General features: G+C 40.5%; 1 protein-coding gene across 2 annotated transcripts in view; it reads right to left on the bottom strand.

The window, feature by feature from the left end:
• Positions 1-452: 452 nt before the first annotated feature.
• Positions 453-10,601, bottom strand: part of LOC138784543 (glyoxylate/hydroxypyruvate reductase B-like) — a 28,172-nt gene continuing 18,023 nt past the window's right edge. Inside the window, exons 5-6 of one of the 2 annotated variants that reach the window (XM_069960137.1) lie at positions 9,213-9,309; positions 453-826 (exon numbers count right to left, since the gene is read on the bottom strand). In XM_069960137.1, coding sequence (XP_069816238.1) covers positions 670-826; positions 9,213-9,309 — 254 coding nt within the window. In that variant the 3' untranslated portion in view covers positions 453-669. Of the gene's footprint in view, positions 827-3,797; positions 5,833-9,212; positions 9,310-10,601 lie in introns of those variants that run through there. The other variant, XM_069960138.1, reaches the window with a different exon arrangement.

The raw sequence follows: 10,601 nt of genomic DNA, 5'->3' as shown, positions 1-10,601 counted from the left end.
ACTGTGCCTCACAATACATGGTCCTGGTGTGCTGATCTGTGTCAGCACGGCTTCCCATTCTCTTGGCCCGCCTCTCAATGACCAGATCCAACCAACAGGCAGCTTTTGTCGTGTCCATGTTGCTTACCAACTCACTCTTTATCCCTCCCAGTCCCAATGCAGCTGTATTTAACAATCTTATGTCGTAAGATCACTTAATAAAGAAGGTAGTGTGATTCTGACAAATATGTGTCTTCACAGTACAGAAAAACGCAACGAAGCACAGACAAGATAAGACTACTACTACTAAAAGCAATTCCTGCTTTCTATAAAATTACTTATATGGAGACTTGATCTAAGTGTGTCACAACAATCTAAAATGAATAACAAAAATACATAATTTTTTTATCACTGTTATTTAAAAAAAACTAAAAAAAAAACTTAACAGTCTCTTGTTCGGGCTACATTTTCACATTTGCAATGATACAAATTTTATTTCTAAAAATTTTTACAGTTAAGCTGATTGGAGTGTAGGCGCTCAATTATAACTGTAAGGGGTAATCTGAGCAAAATCATCTAGATAACAAATGTGAATATCATGGCTGGAGTGTCACATGTGAAAAGGATTGACATTCTTGTATTATAGTAATGGATATCTTAGAGATAGAGATCTTCAAAGGATCTCCTATGTTAATTCATAGTAACTTCATAGGAAATAGGAAGGTTGTTTATAACATCCATCATACTTTGCACCATCTCCTCCATCATAAGATGCCTGGTTTGGAAGGTTGCACTGCCCATGTGGGGTGCTAAAACAACATTTCTGAGTTTAAGAAGTAGGTGATCTCTAGAAGAAATGTAAATAAAACAAGTTTAAAAAAATGTTTAAAAAGTCTACACTAAAACAAACAAACAAAAAACCCTAACATTTGTGAACCAGGTTGGTCAATGTTTTTTTATTTGGCTGACATGTAAAGTGACCATTAAATGGTTTTTCCCAGTAAGCCTAAACTCATGCACTATGTTAAAACTTAACATATTTCTAATGTGCAACAAATGTATTGTAATCCCACATATAAAAAAGCGAAAAAAAACCTTTGGTCAGTTCTCCTACAACACCATTCGCACTAGGCAGGTGCACATTGCTATGGCTGACAATGCAGACACGCAAAAAATGCAGCAGCTCACCGCTATTGTTAAGACTAGGGATGGTCCGAACCCTCGGTAATGATTCCCGCTGTCTGCCCGCTCCGTGCAGCGGGCGGATCTAGCGGGAGGATCGCCTGGAAAACTGGGATACAGCCATAGGCTGTATCCCAGTTTTCCAGGCGTTCCTCCCGCTGTATCCGCCCGCTTTGGCATACCATTTGCAAATAGTGTGTACCCCCACCACCACCACCACAGCAAAGTGGCTTCATACACAGGATGGAACCTAAGAGCCTCATTATTTTGATAGAGATTTTCTTTAGCAGTAAGGGGGCAGTTTTAAGTGATATTCATATTTGCATTGGGTTTATGTCTTGCCATTAGCAGTGAGTTGCTGCATTTTTTGTATTACCCCCTCCCCCCCCATGTGCCTTCTTTGTTTTATAATCTGTTGCCCTTGGTTGCATCCACCTTATGGAACCCGCAAAGGTAATCCTCTCTGCAGTCTTTACACCTCCCACTCTTTTGCAAACTTTCTACAAGATTTTGGAATTTGTCAGTGAGAATTTTTGCCAAAGTACATTTGTAAAGTCACTGAGGGCCTAGCTTTCAATGTCCATTCTATCTCAAAGGTGTTCTATAGGGTTGAGCTTAGTGCTCTGTGTAGGTCAGTCAAGTTTTTCCAAGCTCCTGAAAAGCTGCAAGCTATAATGCCTCCTCTCCTGCTTTATCGACACTTGGAAGATGAGACTAAAGCAGGCTCTGGTATGAGATGGGGGAGTGAGGAGGCGTTATATCTTTCTGCACTTCAAGAGCTTAGGAAAGCCTCTTTGACTCTTTGTACTATAGAATAAAATCATTTTGTGAGGTTCTAGAAGTGCAGAAGGATATATGAAAGGTACCATGTGTCTCCTTGACCTAACAGATATCTCTCAGCAGTTTGAAAAGTAAATTGCAGCTGACAGATTCCCATCATATTCTAAAAACACACACCTGGATCAAAGTTTATAGTTTATACAGTATTCATGGTTAGCATTACATTTGTATATTTTTACTAAATATATAAACAAACATAGACATAGGCTATATAGACTTAGGCTCTGTTAGGTGCCACTGTCAGCAGTCCTGGCATAGAGCTGCTGGACACCATTAACCCCTAGACGACCCTGGGCGTACCGGTATGTCCTGAGCTATGAAGTGTGCTCCGGAGCGGAGCGCGCTTCACAGCAGGTGGGTGCCGGCTGCAGTGAGCAGCCGGGCCCTCACAGGTAATGACAGGCTGCAGCGATCGCACTACATCGTGTCTTTAACCCCTTAACCGCCGCGATAGCTGCGTGGAAGTGGAAGTGTCAGGGGGAGTCCCCTGTCGCTTACAGATCGGGACCCCTGCAGTGTGACTGCAAGGGTCCCGATTGCTGTATCGGACCGCAGGAGGTCTCTTACCTTCCTCCGTGCAGTCCGATCGGCTTTCTGGTCATTGAGTTTGCCTCAGGCAGGCTCAATGAGCAGAACGCCTATCACACTGATCAATGCTATGCCTATGGCATAGCAGTGATCAGTGTCTGCAATCAAAGTATGGTGTTAACAAGTCCCCCAGTGGGATTTAAAATGTGTTTTTAAAAAAAAGTGAAAATCATTATTACAATACCCCTGAAGCCCCTCCCCCAATAAAAGCTTAAATCAGCCCCCTTTCCCATTATATAAAAAAAACCCCATACAAATAAATTAGTAAATCAACATATAATATACCGCAGCGTGCGTAATTAGTCTATTCAAATATAACAGGCGTCATTACTAACGGCGAATGGGGTAAACGAAAAGAGCAAAAAAAGTGCCAGGATTACCGATTTTTTGTTACATTATATATAAAAAAAAATAATAAAAAGTGATCAAAACGTCTGATCTTCACAAATATGGTATTATTAAAAACTAGAGATCGTGGTGGAAAAAAATGACATCTTATACAGCCCCGTAGGTGAAAAAATAAAACAGTTATAAGCGTCACAATAGGCCCATTTTATTAATAATTAATTGCAAAAAAAAAAAAAAAAAGAATTCCAAAGAATATACATAACATTAGTAAATCTGTGTAAACCTGCATATGGTTGTGTTCGGGCTGACCTATAGAATAATGGTATCATGTCGCTTTTACCATATAGTGCATTACGTAGACACAGGAAGCCCCCAAACGTTACCATATTGCATTCTTTTTTGCGATTTCACCTATTTATATCTTCATAAATAATATATTTGGAATTCCATCATACATGTTATGGTAGAATGAAAGACGCCATTACACAGTACAACTATTCCTGTAACAAACAAGCCCTCACATGGCCCTGCAGATAGAAAACTGAAAGTGCTAGAGCTCTTAGAAGGGGAGGAGGGGAAAAAGAAACCGCAAAAATGAAAATTTGCGTGGTCCAATGGGTCATTTTGGGCCAGGTCCTCAAAGGGTTAAAGTCACTGAGGTTTGTTGTGCACCAGCTGTATCTGTAATGCAAGGAATATGGTTGTGTGTTGAGTCTCCGTCATGAACAAAAGCCACAATGCAAATATGAACAGAAACGTAATCCATGTAAGCAAGAATTTCTATTTAGAAAATGCAATCTGTTTAGCAACACAAGTATAATTCTGTATAGTCATAAGACATAAGAAAAAAAGATGAAGCATTCACAATAAAGAGAAACTTTTATTTAGCCTTCTTTCCATCTCAAAAATTGTATTCACGCATCTATAATTGTCTAGAACTAAAGGGAGAAAAATCAATTGGTGTCAGAAAGTTATATAGATATTTAATTTACTTATTTAAAAATCTCCAGCCTTCTTATCAGCTGCTGTATGTCCTGCAGGAAATAATGTTTTGTTTCCAGTCTGACACAGTGGTCTCTGCTGCCAACTCTGACAGGAACTGTCCAAAGCAGGAAAGGTTTTCTATGGGGATTTGCTACTGCTCTGGACAATTCCTCACACAAACAGAGGTGCTAGCAGAGAGCACCATGCCAGACCGGAAAGAATACACCACTTCTTGCAGGACATACAGCAGCTAAAGTACTTATAAATAGACCCATAACCCCTTAACGACCATGGGCCGTCTGGGCCTTAACGCAGGCGGGCGTAAATGTATGCCCTGCCAGGGTCCCGGGCTATAGAGTGGGCTCAAGGCCGCGAGCTCGCTCTATAGTGGGTGAGGACCGGCTGCTATCCATTAACCCCTTTAACGCCGCAGCGTTTAAGTGTAAGTGACAGGAGTGTGTCTGTGGGGGTCCCGATTGCATGGCCTGACTGCCGGAAGTCTCTTACCTTCCTTCTGTTAGTCAGGTCTTCAGCCTTCTGATAGAGTCTGCCACAGGCAGGCTGTATCAGAAGATCGCAGATAACACTGATCCCTGCTATGCTATAGGCCCTATTCCACGGAACGTTTATCGTTAGTATTCGGCCGATAATTGTCCCGTGGAATAGAGTGCAACGATCAGCCGACATCGTTCATGTCGACTGATCGTTGCAGTCGCTTGTGTTTCAACTTGTTGAAAAACAAGCGACTCATATAGCAGCGGTCTGCTGCCGTCGCTCCATTGAATAGGAGCGTATGGCATAGCAGTGATCAGTGTGACCAATCTAATGTATTAATGTAAAAGTCCCCTAAGGGGACTTAAAAAGTGTAAAAAAAAAAAACCCATAAAAATTTAATAAAATGCCCCAAAGCCCCTCCCCCGAAAAAAATTGAAAATCAGCCCCCCCTTCCCATTTTATACATAAAACACATAAAAATAATAAAGTTAATTAACATATAATATACCGAAACATGCGTAATAATCCGTCTATTGAAATAAAACAATATTGTTCCCACACGGTGAACGGCGTGAACAAAAAGCGGTAAAAAAAACGCAAAGATTGCTTTTGTTAATTTACATTTTATATATATAAAAAAAGCGATCAATACGTCTGATCTAGAAAAAAATTTTACTAATAAAAACTAGAGATCATGGCGCAAAAAAATGATGCCCCATACGACCCCATAGGTGAAAAAATAAAAGCGCTATAAGAGTCACAATAGGGCCATTTTAAATATACCTATTTGCAAAAAAAAAAGTTTTACTGCTAATAAAAATAGTAAAACGTTAGAAAACCTAGAAAAAACTTGCATATCGCTGTGTTCAGACTGACTTATGGAATAAAGGAAAAATGTCAGTTTTACTGTAAGGTGCATTACATAAACATGGAACCCCCCCAACATTTGCTGAATCGCATTTTTTGACCCAGATTCACCCCATAAATGGTATTTTGGGGGTTCCCTCATTCATTTTATGGCAGATTGAAAGATGCCATTACAAAGTACAGCTTATCCTTAAAAAAAACAAGCCCTTACATGGCCTTGTAGGTGGAAAAATAAAAGAGTTATGGGTCTTAGAAGGCGAGGAGAAAAAAAAGAAAACGCAAAAGTGACAATTGGCCCGATCCTTAAGGCCATTTCAGGCTCTGTCCTTAAGGGGTTAAAGGTATAAGGGTATAAATCACTATCTAAATAATCAAAAGTGCAAAATGTTGAGTTATCACACAGTAACTTCATTGGACACTGGGAGACCATTAACAGCGTCCATCATACTTTGAACCATATCTTCCATCATTAAGTATAGAGCGCCAGTGGTTGCAGTGCCCATGTGGGGAGCTAAAACAACATTGTTCATTTTAAGCAAAGGGTGATCTCTGAAAAAAAAAAGTAAACTCAGTTATAAAGAAACCAAAAGGTTCCTATACATTGTGCAGTGTTCCACTTTGAGATTTTAAAGGAGATGTCTGGCAATTTGAAAACTTTCACAGTTGGCAGGTAGTGATGATCGAACAGGGTCGAGGTTCAGGTTCGTACGAACCCGAACCATCGGCATTTGACTCCCGCTGTCTTCCCTTCCATGGGGAAGGTGGGGACAGCCTGAGTACTGCCTGGAAAACAGGGTTTGTACAAACCTGAACCTTGACCCTGTTTGATCATCACAACTGGCAGGGGCAGGAAGGAACATAAGAAACAATCATTACTTACCTCCCCCTCTGCCCGCCTTCTGGTCTGGAAGGCATTTTCCCCGAAGATCCAATGACGTCAGGGCTCAGGGAAAAATGCCTGACCAGGCTGATGGATTGTGATCAGTGACTACAGTGGTTTCTCGTCCCCATCACTGACCGATTGGGAATCCAGCGCTGCAAGGGCATGGGGAGAGGTGTGTTGTAGTTGTTTATAATGTTACCTCCTGCCGGATGAAAAATGTTTAAAATTGCCAGACTTTTCCTTTAACTATTATTTTCAAAAATAAAGAGCTATAAACAACCAGAAGTGCTTATTACATAATGATCTGTTTCCTATTGGCATTATTTAAAAAAAATAATCAGCCTACATGAACACTAATGTCTGATCATTATCCTCGGGAAGGCAGCCAAACCATATGAATTTGCCTTCCCCTGTGGTCCACACATCCATTTGGGTGACCAGTGTCACTGCTAGGACATGTATGATGACAAGCTAGACAGTAATGTAATGTATTTACATTTACAGCTCACGCACATGGATATATTACAGCTTCACACATTGGTGATATATTAAGTGCCATGGATAGAATTATCTTTATTGAGCTCCCGGGACACAATGTGATAAAAAATGGTAGGGCATATAGTTAATTTAAAATTTCCTTGAAAGGGAACCAATCAGCACGATTGTGCTGATAAAGCTTCCAGCTGTGCTATATAGATGTTCTAACCAGCTTCCCTACTATATATGTGGTTTCTTGGGGTAGGCTGTGAACTAGGCATCGATGCAGAGTCCGGGCCATAACTAGTCATAGCTCTCTGATTGACAGGCAAAGAGGCTTTTAACAGGTCTCTTTGACTGTCAATCACCTCCCAGAGCATGGTGACAAGAGCTGTGCTAGTTATGGCCCAGACTCCACCCTGATGCCTAGTTCATAGCACTCTGCCTACCCTAAGTGCCAGATTTTTCCTGGATGTCAGGCCACAGAAGAAGAAACCACATATATAGTAGAGGAGCTGTTTAGGACATCTATGTAGCACAGCTGGGAGCTTTATCAGCATAATTGTGCCAATTGGTTCCCATTAATGTTCTGTTGATGGTCTATTCCTAGGGTCCATTTACACAGAAAGATTATCTGACAGATTATCTGCCAAAGATTTGAAGCTAAAACCAGGAATGGATTTGAAAAGAGAAATCTCAGTCTTTCCTTTATGACCTAATCTCTGTTTATAGTCTGTTTCTGGCTTTGGCTTCAGATCTTTGGCAGATAATCTGTCAGATAATCTTTCTGTGTACATGGACCCCTATGATAGACAATCAACATGTAATTGGCGGAAATTAAAACTTCTAAACACTCCCACTGATCAGCAGAACAAAGTGGCCACATTGCTCTTTAAAGCGTCACAACTAGTGATGGGAAATCTAGTTCATTTTGGGGATTAGGACACTATGATCTAGTTCATTTAAGAGTAGTTCAAAATATCGTTTAGTTCATTATATCTCTGATTCTGAGATACGGATAAGACGTCACTAGAAACAGATCTTCTCTAATACACTTAGAGCCTTCTGGGATGACAATTCATTAGTTATTATTTTTGTTAATGCAATCACTTAAATAACAAGCTCATAGTGTCGTAGTGAACGCTGCTAATTTATCAATCAATTATTTATTTTTTTCTGCTTTTAAAACTTTATTGCATTTTTTTGTCCAAAACGCTGCAGCTTTAAATCAGCTGGGAGTCAGTAGAGTAATATAAAGTTATATCCACATTTGTACCCCTCATACCCACTACTCACATTCATACCCCTATTCATACTCCTCATACCCACATGGCATTTTTTTTGCATCCTTTAGCTCAGTGATTTTTCAGAATAATTCCCATGACAAGTTTTTCAAGATCCTCTATATGTGGCAAAATGTCAGAAAAAAACATTGCTAAAAAATTGTAATAAGATCAAGATACTTGGTGGAGTAAATGGGAGTACAGCACAGGCTCCACCATGGCTGCAGCTTACATCTCTGTGTCCTGAGGAGCCTTATCCGGTGATGGAGCATCATGTGACCTGTGAACTAGTACTGACCTACAGGAGAACGAATCAGGAGAATCTAGTTCTCTCAGTGAGCTAAGAACCATATGAGAACCAATCAGGACAGTCTAGATGAATCACATGTAAATAACTGAGCTCAGCAGTGACACGTGGTAATTGCAGGCACTGACACGGTAAATGTACGAGGAAGCTGTTCAGTGACTTACTGACTAGATGAGCTATTGAGCCAAAGCCAGGAGAATGAGTTAGGAGAATCTAGTTCACTCAGTAAGCTATGAACTACATGAGCCAGGAGAACCAATAAGGAGAGTCTAGTTCATGTGTATGACTGTGCTCAGCAGTGACAAATGTGGTGGTTAGAGGTACTGACTATAGTGAATGTGTGTGGGAGCAGTAAAGCTGCAAGTAGCATATACAGCTTAGAGTGAGGATACAGGAACCAGTGCTGGCAACAAGACTGGATCCCTGGGCTAACCAGATGGCTACATTACATGTGAGCTGGGTCAACATTCTCTCTCACACACAGACTCTCTCTCTCTCTCTATTACACGCACATAGACACACACTCTCACAAATGGGCTGTGTATAGGAAATGTAGTTTAATAGCTTTTATTTTAATTTACATTTTCTGGAATGTGCTGTGTTTTATTATTTTTATTTTTCAGCATGGGGGACCAAAAAACAAATGGCAGTGTGAACGTGATAGAGGTGTAGCTGCTGTACTGGACTCTCTGTCGCCTCCTGGATGTAATTCATTTTTAACTAATCTTAGCCAGGAGAGTGAACTAAATTATTTAGGTCACTTTGAAGATTAGTTCATTTTGAATTGATCATTTCCGAACTACTCATCACTAGTCACAACCCTTTATTGTTTTAAATGAGGTTTGCCTGGTAATGCAGCTGAGCCCATTCAAGTGACGTGGACAGTGTGGAGCTGCAAACGTGGCTTTCCCTGAATAAATAGTAAAAAAAATTATCTAACAATGTAATAACATAAAGAAACTGAACATAAAGTATTTACCTTGGCAGTGGTTCTGGATAAGTGACATCTAATGCAGCTGCTTTTATCTCACCAGTCTGTAAAGCTTCCACCAAAGCATCTTGGTCAACAACAAGTCCTAAGTGCAAAGGTATTACATTACAATGCACCATATAATTCTTACAGGAACCAGTCAGCACAATCATGCTGTATGGTTTCCTTTAAACTATCACTAATAATAGTAAAGAAATGAAAAGGAAAATGAGAGGAAGATTGTGCAGCTTAAACAAGCGTTAATGGACTCCTCTGCTAATGGTCCTTTTACACATAGTGAATCATTGTTCAAAAGTTTGTGATAGTGATCACAATTTATTGATTATCTGCTGTTGTAAATATTCAGTAGCAAATGATCAAAGGGAATCTGTCAGCTCCTGGGCCCTACCTAAGGTTCTGACAGTGTGCTGTAGCTGGCAGCCCCCAGTGAGCATGGTGCCTTTTTGGTAATTTTTCGTGCAGCGGATTATGTTCAATCCTACTCCTACTGTACTAAAGAGTCACAGAGCAGTTGTTAGTGCCACACTCTGGCATGCATCCTCCTCCCTCTTCATAAATAATCAATACTGCCCGGCATCCTGCTCGCTCAGCTGTCAGATTGCAGATCATTCCTCTGTAGGCAGTTTATGTCTAAAAGAAACACTCAGATATAGTTGAATCTCTTCTCCCTAATGTGTTGGAACTGTGGTCTAGGGGTAACTCACCTGTTTAGAGACCTGTCTTTTTTCTCATTATTGTATGATTTTTAAGGCTATGTTCACATACAGTATTTTTACTTAGTATTTTGTCAGTATTTTGCAACCAAAACCAGGAGTGGATTGAGAACACAGAAAAGCTATGTTCTCACACTGATGAAATTTAGTTGATGGCCGTCATTTAATGGCAAATATTGGACATTGTTTTAAAAAAAAGACATCTAATTTCCATCAGTGGATTCAAACCAGAGAATGAACTGCTGGCAAGTCCCCAGACAGGTGAGTTACCCCTAGACCACAGCCCCAACACATTTGGGAGAAGAGATTCAATTATACCTGAGTGTTTCTTTGAGACATAAACTGCCTACACAGGACTGATCTGCAATCTGACAGCTGAGCGAGCAGGAGGCGGGGCAGCATTGATTATTCATGAAGAGGGAGGAGGATGCATGCCAGAGTGTGGCACGAACAACTGCTTTGTGACTCTTTAGTACAATAGGAGACATAGAATTGTACATAATCCGCTGCACAGAAAATTACCAAAAAAGCCACCATGCTCACTGGGGGCTGCCAGCTACAACATACTGTCAGCACCTCAGGTAGGGCCCAGGAGCTGACAGATTCCCTTTAAAGGACGAGCAAGAAATTGTTAATTGTGGTCTTACAACATAAGTGATGGTAC

The sequence above is a fragment of the Dendropsophus ebraccatus genome, chromosome 2 (assembly GCF_027789765.1).
Source record: "Dendropsophus ebraccatus isolate aDenEbr1 chromosome 2, aDenEbr1.pat, whole genome shotgun sequence".
In the NCBI taxonomy this organism is placed as follows: Eukaryota; Metazoa; Chordata; class Amphibia; order Anura; family Hylidae; genus Dendropsophus; species Dendropsophus ebraccatus.
This window is presented reverse-complemented; position numbering and strand designations above follow the sequence as displayed.